This window comes from Notothenia coriiceps, unplaced genomic scaffold (assembly GCF_000735185.1).
Source record: "Notothenia coriiceps isolate Sejong01 unplaced genomic scaffold, NC01 NC01_scaffold00035484, whole genome shotgun sequence".
Lineage (NCBI taxonomy): Eukaryota > Metazoa > Chordata > Actinopteri > Perciformes > Nototheniidae > Notothenia > Notothenia coriiceps.
The window spans coordinates 296,398-315,181 of NW_011368185.1; the positions used below are offsets into that span (position 1 = coordinate 296,398).

General features: G+C 38.6%; 2 protein-coding genes across 2 annotated transcripts in view; one reads left to right on the forward strand and one right to left on the reverse strand.

Moving 5' to 3' along the window:
• Positions 1 to 10,707, reverse strand: part of LOC104962996 (myotubularin-related protein 13-like) — a 31,560-nt gene extending 20,853 nt beyond the window's left edge. The window contains exons 1-2 of the mRNA XM_010791541.1: positions 10,568 to 10,707; positions 108 to 193 (exon numbers count right to left, since the gene is read on the reverse strand). Coding sequence (XP_010789843.1) covers positions 108 to 193; positions 10,568 to 10,622 — 141 coding nt within the window. The 5' untranslated portion in view covers positions 10,623 to 10,707. The remainder of the gene's footprint in view (positions 1 to 107; positions 194 to 10,567) is intronic.
• A 3,085-nt stretch (positions 10,708 to 13,792) lies between these two features.
• On the forward strand, positions 13,793 to 15,753 carry adma (adrenomedullin a). Its single transcript, XM_010791497.1, has 4 exons — positions 13,793 to 13,900; positions 14,500 to 14,602; positions 14,731 to 14,850; positions 14,980 to 15,753. Exons 1-4 carry the CDS (start codon positions 13,894 to 13,896, stop codon positions 15,281 to 15,283), a joined length of 534 nt encoding a protein of 177 aa, XP_010789799.1. The 5' UTR covers positions 13,793 to 13,893; the 3' UTR covers positions 15,284 to 15,753.
• The last annotated feature ends 3,031 nt before the right edge of the window (positions 15,754 to 18,784 follow it).

Here is an 18,784-nt window from a genome sequence, read left to right on the forward strand (position 1 = left end):
CTTTGTGCTCCTGTTTTTCAGTTTCGAGAGTGTTCTTTGAAATACCCAGGAACCAATCTTTCTTCAGTTTAGTTGTTATGAGTTTATAAGAGGCTGTTATCACTTACCATCTCCACCCCCTGAGGAAATGCAGTTCCATCCCAGTCCTTTTTGGGGAATCGCTGAATAATTTTTCCGCATCCCTCCCCTGAACCTGCAGATAAAAAGACAAGGAGATTTGTCAGTAAGTGAATTGCCACAATAGAAGAAAAAAAACATCTCGGTACAATCCTGGTGGGAATGATTAACTCAAGCTGGACCAAAAGGAATGTGGCCCAAAGTGTGAGATAAAGGACCAACACTACTAAAACAAAAACCCCACTGGAGTAGAGAGACAACATTTTCTTTTTTTGTGAGAACCCTCTGACGAGCGATTAGCGAGGGGATACAGAGTCAAAGGTAAACCAAACAGGACAAGGGCAATCTAAATAGCCTTACTACAAAGTATTTATTATGCGTCATACACATGTTATGTATGTATAGTATGTGTAACACAAAGGCGTGCACACTGACAGTATGTAGTTAGTGAGAGAAAGACAGCTGGATACTGATGTATAGCAGGTGTAGCGAACACAGATTTTCGAGGTTAACCATCGAAAGCTTTTCCAGCTAAATAAATCCCTCAGTTATTTCCCTCAAGACCCCATATGGCTGTTTCTTGCAAAACTCCAAAAAAGCCCAAATTGGCAGTAATAATTCATGTCGAATGAGTGCAAAAACAACACAATATCTATTTAGGAGTTGATATATGACTGTAACATTCTTATTTAGCAACCTGTAGAGCTAATAAATGGGAACTCTATCTAATTTAGGAAAGAATGCCATAATTTAACATGCCAAAAACTACATTTTAAGATTCATTTCACAATATGCTCTTTTGATGTCTGTCGCAATGACTTCATCTCAACGTTATTTTTAAACGCTTAGTCACTCTTTGACAGCGAGGACACACTTTCTATTAATCTGCCAAGGGAATGTTCTCTAATAAAGAAAGTAAGAGACACATATTGAATACATGTGACTCATTTCTTGGAATCATTGAAGTAATTTGGATAAATAATGATATGGGGATTTTGTTTACGCAATCAATGAAAGCACAACTTTCCAATTCTAAGCATTTTGATTACATATGACCTTTGTTGAAGAGTCACATACTGCATGCTGCCAATATGTTCAGCCTTTGAGGAGTCTAAATCATCTGTTTGTATCAAACACCGCATTCAAAAATATTTGGAATTCATGTGAATTTTACCATCTGAAAAAACTGCATATTTGATTTACTCTACACATGTTTTAGCTCTGGTACTCAACCCAGGTCGAAATTGTTTTATTGGTCAGAGAAATTAAAATCAACATACTCATAACCTCCTGTGCCTGTAAAATATCATTTGTAACCTAAAGCTTTGGCTCAAAACTATAAAAAACCTTCTCCATTATTAAAAGGCATGCAGAGACGCTTGTAAGGACATTCTATATCAGGGGCAAAGTGTGAGGACACACAGGGCCGCACAGCCTAGCATGAATAGCAAGGTTAATTCCTGCGGTGCTGGTTGTCAAAACTGACAAACCCTGAACAGAAACTGTTCTATCAAGAAGACAGTGAGACTGGTCATCATTAGAAGCACACAATGGCTTTTTTAAATGTAGGAGTTAGTGTTAAGAGTTTATGATGAGCAGAAATCTCAACCATCCAACAATCCTTTTATTGGTTACCTGTCAATTTTAGAATAGAAAGTTAATAATAATAGTTTATCAATAGATAATAGTTTAAAACTGACTCATTATTGTGAAGCAACATAATGTGTGTTTGTCTCTTTGGGAAAAGCCAGTGAAAGGTTAGGCTGATATTAATGTACGTAAGCTTGCCCTTAATATCTAGAAGACTCACAAAGTAATCTTCACTGGCGCTTTTGAGCGCTTGTTAACGTTGCTAGCAGGAGATGTCATTTTTAATTCAAATCACTTAAAATATTGTGGCATTTGTAATTGTTACTTAAGTTTTTGCTAATCACTCCATGTCAGCAGTCCTATATCTCAACACAGGCAAAAGCCATCACTCAGTAAAGTAGTTAGCAGATATAAGAACCCCTATTTCACAGTGTGGAGGTCAGAGGCCATGCACAAGGAAGGTGAATTGCTTCAGAGAAACAGGAGAATGAAGTTCTTCACATCATCCTAATGACAGGAGGTCCTCAGGGTCAGCTGCAGCCCTCCTGCACCAAGTGCCTTAAGCCTGCTGTCAACAACTCCTTGAAACCTCTGTCAAAGTGAGACAAGAGGCACTTTCACACCAAGTACTTTTCCCAGGAATAGTTTCCGGAACATGATTCCAAGGAACTCTTTAGTTCCGGAACTCTTTAGTTCCGGAACTATCTAGTAGATCGCTTTCACACCGAAGTCCCTGAGGGAGGATTACGCAAAAGAAGCCGCTGACGTCACTTCTTCTTCTTCTGCTTTGGGTTTACTGGCAGGCCGCAAACAACTTCACGGCGTATACTGCCACCTGAAGTCCCGGGTAAATCGCCAGAAGCACCGACACCTCCTCATCACTCCACCGCTCCCACGTTTTATTTTGTGTTGCCATAAGTTAGTCTCTCTCCGTTGGTGCGCTGGGCTAACGCTAATAATGCTAATGCGAGCAAATAAAATGGCGGCTTTAAAACACTTTTCAGAGTTTTACGGGGCGTGGTTTGCAAATTAGAACCTGTTCCTCCCCAGGAAAGTACCACCTCTCTAGTAGGGACTGAAAAGGGGTGAAAAGGTTTTGGTGTGAATGCAAAATCCCATGAACTATCGGATCTATTCCTGGGAAAAGTACTCCGGTGTGAAAGCGCCTAAGGTAAGCATGATGAGGCTCTAAGGCTTGTTGTGGGACTGCATGTTTGTTTGTTTACACAGAAGGGAGCTGGCTGCTGGTTATATGTTTGCCGTTGTTTACCTGTAGAGGAAAGCAGAGCGTGTGCGTGGTGGTAGTAGGAAACCATTCTGTCTTACGTGTCCTCAGGTCTTTACAGCTCCTCTAATTGAAATCACATGCTCCAACTGCTCCAAGTTCAAATTTTCAGCCGCGAATGAAAATAAATGACAGAATTCCTCTCATTCCACAAGGCTACAGTGTTATATTAAAACAAGCCGTGCTTCCAAACACTACCCCCCTGATGGCTATAAAGAGCCCCATCAAAGGGGATAATAGAACCCAGGCCTGAAGAGGAACATGCTAATTTGGGCATCCGCTAGCAATATGGGAGGGGGAAAAAGTCCTAAATCAAGTTTATTTATTTATTTATTTTTTGGCAGAGGCAATTTCAACAGCAGGATCAAACCTGTTCAACCCCACGGCAAGCGTGTAAATGTTTAAGAGCGCAGCTCATTTCCAGCTGAATGGAGAAAAACCTGTGTCTCGTTCAGCTGGACAATGGATCTGTATCTCCAGCTTTCTAATGAAATTCGATATATATAAATGTACATATTGAAGTTTTTTCCTGAAATGGCTTCAGGGACATATTTTTCAGGCACAATAGCTATTGGCTAATCTTCAGCCTTTAATATATGCCGTTAGAGATTTGCAGAGTCCAGTACAAACACTGGGTTTCCTTTATGAAGTGTTGTATGCACAGACTTAACTTTATTTTTATTAGTAAATACAGTGTATTGCACACATTTTTGTGAACTGCTATGCATTTCATAAATGTTCTCTTATTACTAAAATAAGAAAGGTTCATTTACAAGGGTCCAGGACCAATTTTGAACTGATAACATAAATTCTTGCGGAGGTTTGGGGCTTGTTCTATGTCATGAAACAGCTTATAAAAACACAACTTTTGGGAAACATGAGTCGGATATAAAACATTCTGACTGCATTAGTAGCACCTTTTAACCTAGTGGTTTGTTCTAGTGTTTAAGAAAACTGTCCATAGATTTGGTTAATATGAGATGATGGCATAAAGAACATAACAAGACAATCTTTTTTACAAGTTTTGATTTGTTTGCTTTGGAAATAAAGAAAGTATTTGGTAAATATGTAAAACAAACTATGCCTATATAAGCTGGCAGCATCTGGTTTCAACACAATAGCGGCATAAGTGCCTCCCCTACAAAAGCAAATGTCACAAGCTAATAAAAAAATAAAGAAACAAAGAAACAAAAAAAGAAAGAAAGTTTTTTGAAAGTTTTTGATGCATTCTGAATTTATCGTTTCCCCGTCATAGAAACCCAACTGGGACCGTCTGAACACACAGAAAAATATCTGACTTCTACTTTGAAAGATTGAATGAGCTTAATAATTTATTGCTGAGTGGTGTGATTTAGCATAGCATCTCATCAAAAATGTAAAAACCACAGAGGAAAAGTTGTTAGTCTTTCTTGATTAGAGCAGATGTTTCTCCTCTTGGAATACAAATAGATCTCTGTTCATCTTCCTGATTTATTTTCCTGCTGTTTCTGTTGATTAACGCAGCAAAATGCTCATTTTTACCAAGTATGGGCAGGCCACCAGTGGAGTTGACGTAACATTCACGTCAGCCTTAAGCATGGTTTTGGCCCAGTTGTACACACAGGTGGACTGTTCTGGAAACAAGTTAACGGATAGAGCTTATACACTCTCCTCCACGCCAATATTAAGACCCAAGTTAAAAGGGAAAATCCACCAAAAAACTGAAGTAATAAAGCCAATTCAGCCATTAGGACATGGAAGATGCCTTCACATCTGCTGACACCAAATTAGTGACCCTCCTTTTGTAATCATAGACATTTTGTGAGATATAAATCCACATGGAGTTGAATGCAGAGCTTCCAGCTGTCGATTATATAACGTTGGAGCAGCTCCATTTGTCTCATTGTTATCATCACTCCAGTCCCTCACTCTGGTGCTGAGTTAAAGGACTGTTTCAAATTCACAAATTTAGAAGACATTATGTAAATTCTATGTCAGATGACCTTTTGCCTTTCATCTTTAAGCATAGTCAATCCCAGTTAGGCTCATGGGTCACCATTGTCAGGAAGCATGCCTGTTCTGGCTGTTCTTATGATATGCAAAGAAAGGTTTGCATGCCAAAAGGTTATCAAAGATAAGCAAAGCATTTTGTGTCAAATTCGGGAAGCTTTCCACTCTCCTAAGACTGTGGCAGGGCAGAAACATATGTAAAATAATGGACAATGCCCTAAGGTCATGGCCAGGTCATAATGTTGGAGAAAATAAAACATATCAGCCAGAAGAGCTTCACAAAATGAACATATCACAGACAAGGCAGACCTTTTTTCAGCCGCCCCTAAAATAGTTTTCCATTGAGAACAATAAATTAAACACATTTTGACATTTCACTGACTTCTCAAGTGGGTTTCCATGATCAACTTTAATATCTTTAAACAAACAAATCAATCATCTTTTCATCACTTTTTCTTTCTCTTAACTCAAGGAAAAACAAAACCTGCGCTGCTCACTATTGATGCCATATAGTCATCACTCGGTCAGAGGGTTTAAAACATCTGCACCGCTTTGTGAACCTCAGCTGCAACTGTGCATATATTGGCTCACAGTTCATCCAAAAAATGAATCTCCCTTGGTCAGCAATTGATTAAATGCAATTTATTTTACAGATCTGGTTACATGATATTCGTATAAGTGATATTCAGAGTTCAGAACAATATCCGTGTCCAACTCTTTATCAGTTTAGATATTGCAGTCATTAAGTCTCATCAGATTAAAGAAATGGTTTCAGAGAAAGGGACTATTTGGATTTGTCCCTATTGAATTCCACCAACTAATCCCATCTGTAATTGTATTCTTGCCTCCTAAAGTGTTATGACTTAAATGTTTCCTGACATGAACTTTAGCATATTTTGCATAACCACAGAAATCTCAAAGCTCTGATAGTATAACACCTTATCAACACTCTGGAAAAGTAACTGTTGCCAGTGGAGTTTCCCTACATATCGGTTTTAAACTCTACAACAGGGAGGAAGGAACTCCTCCATTGTGGTCAGGATGCCTTTCACCACAGTCTGAATCCAAACTAGAAGCTGCCAAGTTCAGAAGAAAACAATCAATGGAGGCGGAAAATCCAAGATGTAAAATAAAGGCGAAACAATTCAACATCTGCCATCTTACTCACAGAAACAACTTTAATGTAGCCTTTTTGTGCTGGAATAATACCAGGACTTGGAACAGGATTGACCTCAACCAGGATTGACATCAACATCTGAATCATGATAAATGAAATACAGGGTTGAATAGATAGATGTGCAAAACTAAACGTTTTTCACTGTTGGATAACTTAAAAAGACTAATGGATTTGCAGTGGCTGTTATAAAGTGACAATCCATGTTTTGCAGTATGAAGAGTTTATATGCAAACACAACAAAGGGGCGAAGCATTTTAATCAGCCAACTAAGTACACTTGTTATTCACTACATTAATTTTCACCTCTTTGCCTTTAAAATCATAGATGTACTTATATTGTAATTTTGAAGTAAATTATAGAAATGGTTAATATTACAAGTGTGAATAACCAAGGTTATCATTGTACTTTAATATCATTTTGTAAATGATAAATCGCCAGAAATCTTGGATTGAAATCTTAAAGATTTGTTTTTATCAACACAGTCTATGGCTAAAAATGCAATATTAAGTATAGAACAGCTGATATAAATATAGCCTATGAATTGTGTATGATTTATGGATTCAGCTAATAATCTTATTCACTAAGTAAACTAAATGTACAACATGTTTATATGACTGCCAATAAAACCAAACAAACTATACAACTTGAATAACTAATGATTTAGAAAACAAACCACAGCACAAGGCAGCAATTCAAGATATACAAAAATAAATCTCCAGCTGTTGGAAGGGCTGGTTTTCCAAGTCAGTGTAAGCAAACAATATTTACTTTATGGAATTATTTTGACAAATGTAGTACTTACTAAAATAGCAGAGATAAACAGTTGGCAAATATAATCTTGGATTGTTAATCAGGAGTTAAGGATTTGTTAAATCTTGTTTATCCAACATATTTTAGATAAAGGTTTACAGAGTTTCTAAATACAAGAATGCAGCCTCAGGTTCCAGGCTTCATCATAAACAACACTTTATTATCTTGTGAACACGTTCTGGCTATTTCATACATTTTAGACAAAGGAGTTGTGTGGTGTTATCAAACCGAGTTGGATCGTTCTATCAAACTGAACAAAATAAAAAGTATATTCTGAAACTTCTGGTTTAAACAAAAGTTAAGAATCTCAAATGCAATCTTATGTTGCCATCTGAAAATGCAAGAAAGAGCCCAATATGTCATACAATCTGTGCTATGTAGGCAGTCCCTTACATGTAAATGAAGAGACCATTGCAAATGGCCAGAAGCCAGCCCAAAGCAAAAACAATTGTGATTTTAAAAGAACTTGAAACTAAGCAAAAGGATCTGGTAAATGTAAGTATGACCTTCATTTTGTGTGGAACGAGACAAACACAAGCTCAAAACCACTTTAAAGCCCAGAATAAGAAGGGAGACTACCATCAAAACAAACCTCAGAAACACCAAATTCCATAGTATTTCCACACAGATGTAATAAGTAAGCAAAAAATAGCAGACACAAACATGAACTTTTAGACATCCAAATGCTGGTTTTGCTGTTTAGGAAAGGGTGTTTTCCTTGTGGGTGTGCCAAGAGAGGCAGCATAAAAACAAACACTCTTTGAGAAGTTTTAACAGAAAGTCAATTCATGAAGGTTTCAGGCTTAAAACCTTGTGTGGAGGATTCTTGGTACAGCTTTTACAAGTATGCCTAAAAAGGCATTATTCATTTAATCTGATAATAACCCCACATTTAAAACTTTCATACTTGCATCTCAGTTAGACATCTTGTGACAATATCACATAGCCAAAAGGTATCTGCAGATGGAAAACTATTGCCCTTGGACATTTCGTAGAATTATCTTTGTTATTTTGAAAGGAATACATAAACGGTTTCTGGATTCCAGACCAGGAAATGAAGACCATAAAGAGAGTAGAGACACGTCCACAAGACTCTCCAAAAGCAGTTTGAATCATTAAAGACTGATGATATCCATCCAATAAACTGTTTGAGGAAAGCAGCTGGGCAAATTCCTCTTTTTCACTTGGCAAACAACATTTTATGGCAAACGGCACGCCAGACAATATATAACCCATTACCGATAAAGAGAAATGCCATCCTACTGCAAAATGAAAATACAGAATAGAGTGCAGGCTCAATACAGACTGCATCCATCTAAAGCAGAATTTTTACATTACAGTATTATTCATGAAAATAATTCCAACATTTGTGGTTCATGACATTGGCCCCCAGGGAAGCATGTCCAATTTCTAATGGAGGAGTCTGCCTTACAGGTCATGCACTTTTACCATTTTCACAATTTGTACTTATGTAAAGCACTAAAAGGACTGAAAACAGGCACAATGTGAAATACTGTTGAAATGTCATCAGTGTTTTGGTGATTATACATACTGTAGATTTCTACTCATTCTAATAGGGAGGGAATAGGACAAAAGTATTACATTGCAAAGACCAATGTAAACAAGTCAATGAAGCTGGGTGCATAACCAGAGAGCAAGTTTACAACACTATTTTATATTGTTTCCTTTACTATGCGCAGTACTCAAAATATACGGTTATTTTACAGAGTATAAAAGCAATGCTTTGATTATTGCAAACATTTAGATTTTACATTAACAATACTCGATTTTCTGTGTTAACAATCAAAAAGAATAGATGTGGAACTACTTGATTTACTTTCTGCAGTGTTATTATTATTCTAGTGGAACTCAGCCTATTGCTCAACAGATTGCATGCTTAGCTTTATTTTCAACAGCTCCTCCCATAGAAATCTAACAAGAAGAAGAATTGGGTTAGGCAAGTGGAGCAAAAGCCAGTGCAGGGATCCCTGGTTTCGTTAATAACATGCAAAGTGTACGGGAAAATCTGATGTCTTGACCTGCATGCTACTGTGATCAGACTTTTTTCTATGAGCCAACTTCACTGCACATCATTTTATTATCCTCTTGATATCAGATATACAATTATTTTCATTTTCAAGTTGTGAGAAAATCTATTTCACTTACTTACAAACACAGTATCTCTGCATGCCTCGAACAAAAAACGAAACAATGTATGCACTACACTCGTAAGTATAATTCAACAAGGAGTTGTGTCCTACAACAAGGGTCGCATGTTGATGAGACAAATGCCTCTGATAGCACCTAAATAAACCACAATCTGAGATGGCAAACTTGTATTGCTTGCTCTCAACAATCAACTTCATTATCATAACCAGTGGAGAATAATAACTAGTGTATTTTTGTGGTGAGACTGGCTAAACATTTAGACCTATCTGGGGACCCCAGGAATATTTTGTATCTGAAAAATAAAAAAATGAATTTGCAGATGTTCCTGAGATGTGCAGAGCTAATGAAATACACTGTTTACCGATTGTGCATAGCAAACTGTGATGACTTAAGAGGATTCAGCTGCTCTTGACTTACATGGTGCTGGATGGACGCCACTGAAAGAGGCTAAGAACTTTGTTTGTCCCCTTATGGCAGATTAGGCGAATACTTTAGCTTTCTCCATGCTGCTCGCTGAGCAACAGTGCAGAGGTTTGTGGTATTTACAAAGAAGCATTTATCCTATGGATCATGTGATGAGTAAACATATGTACAATGACAAAAGGGTTGTGTCTGCTTATTGATGTATGTAATGTGTAACAACGCCCTTCTCTTAGATGAAAAGAGGTTGTGAAGCTGGCCCTCGGGCATAACATGGGAGAGGAAGCATGGGAAGCTCCCAGTGAGGAAGAACAACTGGAGAGGAAGAAGAGGGAAGAGGATCTCGCTGAGCATAAGAAGGACTGCCTTTCCTCGCAGCTGTATAACGTTACGCCCATCATGAAAAAGTGCACTCTTCCGGCAAAAACAAAAATAACACAACAAATCACAGACAAGTGCGGCTGTTGCGGGTACAAATAGACCCAAAGCAGAGCAAGAGGAGTAGCAAAAACACAAAACATGGAGTAACAAATAACAACGTGGATGCAAACACTGGCTACCAATACTGTCATTACGTGTGTCAGTAAAACTAATATGATCAAGGAGGCACAATATTTGGATCTTTAAATGAGTTTATGTGAGCATTATTCAGCGACTGTGTCCCTTACATTGGCAGTTAAACATGACAGGAGCACGATCAACAGGGACAGGATGTGACAGATTTTGAATCCCTGAAAAGTTTCGATTGATCCAAGTCAAATATCGCAACCTGTCGTGGGTAAATATCCACTGATGACCTGCCATCAGAAGTGTGTTTGATCTGTAAACACATGCCCGCCAGATCGTATTCACTATCTGGCCGGATTATGAGGGGGGGGGGAAGGAAAGTGTTTCTACTCTCGCCTGGTAGCTGTGTGGCTAACGTTAAAGCTAAGCGCAAAGCTATGTAGCATCAACATCATCACACACTGACTGTCGGCCTGCGCACACACATCGACCACAACACTTACCGGCTTTCTCATGATCGTATCCCACGACAATAAAATAGTCAGCAAATCTAGCCATGTCTGCTGCTTTTCCCGAGATATACCAACACAATTCAGCATTTTTCCTGCTTCCCAAGCACAGCCATGTTTGACAGAAGGAGTGTCACTGCGCTTGCGTGCAGTAGCGGGAGACATCCGTGGGCGTGGGCCCTCGAGTTTACAAATACAGCTCTGTGTCCGCCAACAGAGGCTTTTCCAGGCTCCACAGCAGGGGGTCCCAACTTTTTTACAGCCCCACTCCAGAAAATACTGTATTTCACTGCATCTGTGGGAAATGTATTGACAACATGTCTTTTCATGTGAATACTGCCTCGTTAATGCAATTGAAAGGAAATCTACCACATTTGTTTTAGACTCCTCAGAAGCTAAATCTCCATCAAGTTTGGTCAATCACGATTAACAGGTAGATAAAGAAACTTGTAATAAATAAATAAATGTAAAAGCAACTTGGAAAATGAAGTATTAAATTCAGCAGGCAAAATATATATAGCCTACCCTTTTTTTATATGCCATCCTATTTTTCAGTAGCCTATGAACATTTTGATTAAACAAAGCGATAACCTGCCTGGGACACATCAGCACTTTTTTTTATACGCATTTCACTTCAATTTTGTGTTTAATGCAACAAAAGAAAAATCAATATAGTTACTGTCGCAGACAAATATCTTGTTCTGAAGCCACTATTGAGATGAATGTGGTTGGAATTTGATATACTGCGTGAGGGGCAGGGTAAACTCATGGGGTGTGTGCACAATTTTGAAGTTATGAAAAAAAGAAAGCTCTCATGGAAGAGCACAGGGAAATCAGTCTCTAGCTAATCAGAGGGTCAGGATCGCGTAAACACTGTTACTATCAAGGATAGTAGGAACACTGCAAGCCATTTTTACTGAAATTATTTTTCTATTTTATCAACATCTCTTTAATTTGTTTTTTTGTTTAACAGTAAAAGAAAGACAAAAACCCAAGAAGTGTGAATCACACCAAAAAGTGATGGGGAAATCATGGCACCTGAATCAAACATTTTCAGGTGCCAAACCATGCTGTTATCATGGCTTTATAATTATTATGAATCATCAGTCGTGCCCTTGGGGTTGACACTCTATTTCCTGACATTATTGCTCAGGTTTCCTGTCACACAAACTTGCTTATACCAGTATAAGGTTGTTCAAAAACTGTCAGTCACACTGTCAGTCATACTACGACTATCAAATCTATTGAGGACGAGCAAACAATTTCTATATAAGGAGCCAAAAAGCAACGGCAGAATTTTGTTGCCGTGATTGCACAATCTCCTGTTGTAAACTAAGGGGATTACTTGTCCACCGGAGGCAATTATCATTACAAAGTGCTTACAAAACATTTGCTGGTTTACGACACATGTGTTTGAGATTTTTGTGTTCTTTGAGTTGGGTCGCATGAGATATAAATACACACAGGAAGGTTCTGTGTGGGCTAAAAACAATAAGTTATGAATTATAGGATGCCGATAATGTCAGAGTGGAATGTCAAGTGTTAAGTATTTCTAAAAATATGTTTAAAAAACTCAAGGGATCGTTTTCCCCAATTGTCGAAACTGAAACAAAATCAAAAGTGAAAGCATTTCTTCCTACACAAAACTAATTTAGGAAATTTCTGCAGTGGAATTTTTGTGCAGAAAAAAAAACCAGATGGGATTTCTTTGGTATATACAGAATTTCATACACTTGGCTTATGATTTAAAAATGTTTGACATTACATACTGAGTATTTCTGAGGCGTAGATTATGTCTTCATAACAATATGCTCATATAAGACGGACATATATCTATAGTTTCTAGGGAAAAAGGAGAACTGTGATAAACAAGAAGTTGTAAGCTCCTCAATGTGTTTTATGTGATGTTTTTTTCCTCTTTTTCCTTACCCCCTAGGGTCTTGTTATCAACATCTGCCTCATAAACCCCACTGGCACTGTTGTTGTTTTGAGCCTTACAGACTAATCATAAAAAAATATATATAATTGTATTTCTGTATTGCTGTCACTTATTAAGTTTTATCCTAAACATGGACATGTGTGGCCATGTGAAACGTGCGGCATGCAGGTTTAGAGTGACTCACCACCCGATGAAGTCCAATAAAGGGAGAGGGAGAGACAATCAGGCAGACTCAACGGCTCTTCCATTATATCCTAGTGGATTCTTGCATTCCTGAGGCAAAAGTGAAGTCATATTACTTGTAAATTATAATAGCAACAAATCAGCTGAACAATTTAAAGGAAATGCCTAAGCCAATATTGTTCATACATCATAGATTGTTGTTCAAGTTCATTTCATGACTCTTGATTTATTTTTAGATAAATTGTAGAATTCCATTTCACATTTATCAAAATATCAAAATAAATGACAAGGTAAGTCCGGAGTCAAATATTTGCCTTGTACAAACAAATACTTTGAGTATATTGTGTTAACAGTTGGGCACACTGACTATATTTAATCAGTTACTCAATGCTTGTCTTTTTCAAAATATCATATTCATCATCCAGTGTACTTTCAAGTGGACATGGAACTTCACTGTGTCAGGGAGTGCCCTGAAAAGCAGACTGTGGAAACATTCCTCAAATTTCATTTTACACAATTAATTAGTTGGACTGAAAGGAACGTTGACAAAACTATACTTAACTGACCTTAAAGTTCAAATAAAACAAGATGAATGTTTAAACCTTTTCTTTTGCCATTATTAAGATTTACAATACCCCTATAGAAAGCAGTCGGCTGAGATGAACACATTTTTCTCTTAATGAGACAGTGAGTGCACAATGGGACTTGCATAACTGACAACCATCGATGTGTTGCCATTATATTCACATACTGAAATAAATCAAAACAACATATTATACCAATTTACATTTTTTGTTAATGTATAATTTTTACTGATGTGGAAAAAAGGTAATGTTTTATCTCAATATGTTTGTCAAGGCATGACAAACTGGCTGCATTGCAATTATTCTAAAATTACTTTCCTTTCATCATTTTTACTTTTATTTTCATTCCTTATCTTTTTACTGTATTGCGTTGTTGTACTGTATGAGCAGCAGCACGGCAGCAGTGTACGGGATGGGGTGGGGGGAAAGGATGAGAGACTGTGTGTGTCAGTCAATGAGCCCCTCCCACCTCCTGTATAAAGCCTCCCAGTCTGGTGTGTAGGAGCTATTAGCAGAGTGACACAGCTGCCTTACAGTGGCAAACTCAAGAAACCTGTGGAGTATTCTTTACAGCTGACAAGAAGCGCTTTCTCATCCAACTGAAGTACCAGATAATGACAGGTATGTGCACTTACTTTTAAATACGATTTGTATTGTGGTTTGCTCTGCTGCCAGCTGATGGCTCTATCCTTTCTTTTTTGAGGTCAGAGCAAGTGTAGAGACAAGGACAGGTTATCTGTCTCATTATATAAGCAGTTCAGCTCTTAATGTCTGAGAAGGAACTGCTTGAAGGTGTAGAAAAGCATCTGACAGTACCTCACAAATTGTTTATTAGTTGCAATTGATTGGTGTATTTTTAATTAGGTGACTGAGTTGAATAGCATTTTAGTTTTTGTTTGACTTCTGAGCTGAGCCAATTTCGGACCCCTCATGGGTAGACTGTCCTTCGGATCGTTGGCCAGGGGCCCAAAGCATGGTTGTAGGTTTACTTAACCGAGCAAAATCTGACCTTAGCTTAACTTTTTAAATAAATGAACGATAAGTGCAAATTACTTGGCTTTTGGACTCTTGTGTAAGCAAGCAACAGTGTGGCACTTGTAGGAATACTGTTTGAGTGAGTTTACATACTTTTAGGGACAATATGAAATGCATGTTAAAAGTTCAATATGAATTTATGGCATGAATAAACAACTGACAAATGTTTACTTTCTTCTCTACAGGAGTCAAAATGCAATTGATCTTCCAGTCCTTCCTCTCTTGCTGTCTGCTGGCGACAGTAGTACACTGTGTGGAACTTGAAGTGAATCCAGAGTTGAAAAAAAAGTGAGTGATTCACTGAGTAATCTAAATGCTTGATATAACATCTGACACTCAGGCAACTCTGTGACAGCTTTTACCATTTTATTGAATGATCTACCTAAGACTAATGGACCTTTTTCTTCCCTTCAAAGGTTAAGCACATGGCTTGGAAGCAGATTGAGACGGGATCTTAACAGTGTATCAGTGGAGAAGACAGCGGAGTACTTTGTCAGACCAGAGGATATCAGGGATACTTTGCTGCCACATTCCAGGTATGACACTAAAAATGCAATCTAATTCTACAAACTATTACATCATTTCATGTCAGCTATATGTATTCTGATTGTCATAGATTGAACATCATGGATTAATTTCATCTTCTCTTTCCCTCTGTCCTCCAGCACTCACACCAATGTCCGAACCAAGAGGTCTAAGAACTCATCCAACCATTCAAAAGGACAAGGTTGTTCTCTGGTCACCTGCACCGTGCACGACCTCGCACATCGCCTGCACATGCTCAACAACAAGTCGAAGATTGGGACTGCCCCTCGTCAGAAGATCAGCGCGCACGGATATGGACGGAGGCGTCGCTCTCTTCCAGTGCGCAGAGTCTCACTCCGGCTGGAGCAGGGCAGGCTGAGGCCCATGTGGAGCATAAAGGACTCACAAGTTCACAAGCTCGAGGCTCTCCTCAGACGGACATGAGCCGGACTTTGCAAGAGGAGTTGGGAACAAAACCAAGGGAGATAGTGCCCTCTCTCTGTTCTAAAATTCTCCAAATGCCTTAATATGTCTGCCAAATATTTCCAGGCACTTACTTTTAAGGCATGAGAACTGAGTCAGAGCAAGACTGGCTGCACTGAGCTTCTCTAAAGGCTAAGCCTTGCAGCTCTGCGATGTGGAGCGTGCAAACAGCTGCAGCTGGCGAACAGACACTGGATGGCACAGCGTGGAGCTAACTACAGGTGCTGCTTTCTGCTTGGCAGAGGGAACTGAAGAGTGCCAATAGCTGGCAAAGTGGACGCATCCTCTGGCTTAAGAGGGATCCCTCTTCTTTCATTCTGGGACTTTACACATTTCTTCCTCAAGGCCAGAACTCTGATAAGTGCTATCCTCTAAGGATTATACCATGTTCCAAACTGTCAGTACTTGTCTGCACTTTTCCATTTGGACTTAAAGTCAAATGAATCATCAGGAAAAAACATCTTCATCACAATGCCAAACAGGAAGATAGGCTACAGAGCTCTGAAGCTCTCAGTTTATATCAAGTTTTGGACACTGTATAAGGGAAAATGCCTTAGATTCTGTGAGATATGTGCCAGTCCACAATGGATTGAAATATACTTGAAATTGTTATTGTATGTACAAAAACATGTGCAATCTATATATTGTTTTTTATTGCAGGTATATGTATATATGAATTCCTTTATTTAAATTTTATATAGAGGTTACAGTAAAGTACTTATGAGGATAGAACTATTTTTGTACAGGAAGAAATATATATATGGGCATTGTAGCTATTTGCCATTATTCTTTTGTAAACTGTGGTAATAGGATATTTGTTTTATATGTATATTATATATTTGTAAATCAGTTTTATCTTATTTGTGTCAAAGCAATAACATTGTTATTCAATAAACATTTTTGCATACAAAATCTATACCTTGTCCAGAGATTTCTTGCTCATGTGTCTTATACATTGAAAGTGGCTTTCTATTGTCTGGAGTGCACGGCTATAGCAAGACACAGCACCTGGTCTCTGTTAAGTGATTACAGGGTCTCATTAGAGCTTCCCCGCCTCTCACTACATTCCCCTAGTTATGACCGCCCCCCCCCCCATCAAAAAAAAAAAGGGCAGACAGGGTGCCAGGCGCATTCCTGCTTGGTTCAGCTCATATTTGTTGTCTCACCCCTCGCCACAGAGCAGCCCTAAAGCCATGAGAAGAGGCTGAGGCTTAGCTCCATCTGTATTCAATGGTTTGGACACGAGAAGGCCGATGCGGGGGGTTCCGGGCTTACATTCCTGCGAGAGCATCACAAAAACTTCTCCTTTAAAGTAGTGATCATGACCTTCACATTCAAGCAGAGCCCCCCCGAGAATGAACAGCACTGACAGATTGCAGACCTCTCTACTTTACAAATTATCCCCACTTCTTTTACATTTATTAGAAGTTCAGACCTCTCAACCTAAGACATATATATAGCAGATTGCTATTTTGACTGTTTTCCTTTTCCATTTTTTCATTCAGACCATTCCCACAATGCAAAGGGTTCAAACTGACACAAGTGCACTTGTCACTTTGGGAATGTAGTATGAGAGAAAATGAAGAATGATGGACCATGAGGATAGTCCAGACTTGGCATCTTATCCAACAACTTAGTTTGTTCCCTATTGCATATATTTACATGTTTAATGTTTACACATATCACATAAACAAATTAAACTACAATAGATCAAATCAGAAATATATTGAATGGTTTTAAGTCAGAATAACTGGATCCTTAGTGTACAGTAAGACATTAATTGCATCTTGTTTGGTGTCGCCTGTACTCAAATCATTAAACTGGATGTTCTTTTACAAAAAATGTTAGTGAAAACATTCAGGACTTGCAAGAGAAGCTTGAAACTGAATGAAATCATAATTAACTTTTCCGTTGAACTAACAGCACTTCATATTGAGTAAAAGTGTGACCACTAGTATTTAAAATGTTGTTGACTGGATACTGCTTTTCTTTTAATTTGACTGGACAAACCAATTACTCCAGTCCAAAACTTGTAGTGTGTTTCTGAAACTCTATTGCCATCTAGTGAGATAATATGGGTACAACTGCAAAGATTGGTTTCTTGGCTGTATGAATTGAATAATTTGAAAAATGTGTTCAAATAGATCAGACATATTTTTTCAAAAATGTTTTAAAAGGAAATAAAAGTGATGGATGAGAAATTGAACTATTTATTTATGTATACTGTTTGGTTACATATCGTTAGCCTAATAGCATAATTGCCTAAGTCATTTTTTGGCCAAATTGTGATATCTGCCTAACTTTACTCTCCTACCACTGCTGCATCACCCTGCCTTATTGCCTATGTCCTCAGCCTATCAGAACGCATTTCAGAGTCCAAAATCACTATCTGCCTAAGTCATCTCTTTGACTTAGGCCTTTTTGACGCTACATAAAAAGATGGCGGACCGCATGAGACAGAGGGCTCTGCTGACCACAAGTGAAGCATTAGCTCTTCTTTTTGATTCATCTGTTGAGCTAGTTCATATTTCTTCAACTTTCTAAACCCTAAATGTACTTTCAGTCAATCAAAGGGATTAGGAACTGTGTGTTTAAACTTTTAATCACATTTCTGCGACAAGGTATGATGAAGTAGCAACACTCAGCAACTTTATTTTCTTTTGCTTCAGGGTCAGGAAATGAACTTGATACCAATTTAGAGAAGGACTCAGAGAAGGATTTAGATGACAGTAGATGTGAGAAAGAAGGAAATGACATAGACACCGGGCAACGGATTGAAGAAGAAACAGCCGATGAAGCCTCCAGAGCTGATTCTGATCCTGATTCATGGTCAAAAAGTGAACACGATGACTCTGTCTTGGATGAGGACTATAGACCTAAGAAAGATGACCGCCCAGATGATGATAGTGATGCAGACACGGCTCAACATAGTGAAGAAGAGGCTGCACTTGAAGCTCCCGCTGTTAAACGTCATAAGCGTCCAAGGTCACATATGTGGAAGCGACAGGTGATAAAAGAGAAGCGCCTTAAGGGGGAGAATTACAAGAACGCAACGCGACAGGAGAGGCAGCCAAAGACCATGGGCCCACCCTGCACATCACAGCACTGCTTAAGGTCGGAGAAACGAAGTTGTGAACTGCTGAGTGAAGAAGAGAGAACGGATATCTTCAACAATTTCTGGTCCATGCCCTCCTGGGAGACACGCAAGCTGTATATCCAGACTTTAGTGGAAAATGTGCCTATAAAGCAGAAGAAAGGTGGTGTTGCATCAAGGAGAAAAACGTCCCTATCATACCACCTGCAACTGGCAGATAGATGTAAACTACCTGTGTGTGAGATTATTTTCTGTTCAACCCTTGGCATTGCCCCCAGAACCATCGGATCATGGTTAACTGTGGACATGAAAACCAAAACTGATCCGCCCAAACCCAAGATCAATAAGAATGGTCCACATATGCCCAT

Excerpts from the sequence above, each read along its gene's own strand:
- adma (XM_010791497.1), top strand. Across the intron at positions 14,603-14,730 it reads AATCCAGAGTTGAAAAAAAA|GTTAAGCACATGGCTTGGAA; the intron begins GTGAGTGATTCA and ends TTCCCTTCAAAG. Across the intron at positions 14,851-14,979 it reads ACTTTGCTGCCACATTCCAG|CACTCACACCAATGTCCGAA; the intron begins GTATGACACTAA and ends TCTGTCCTCCAG.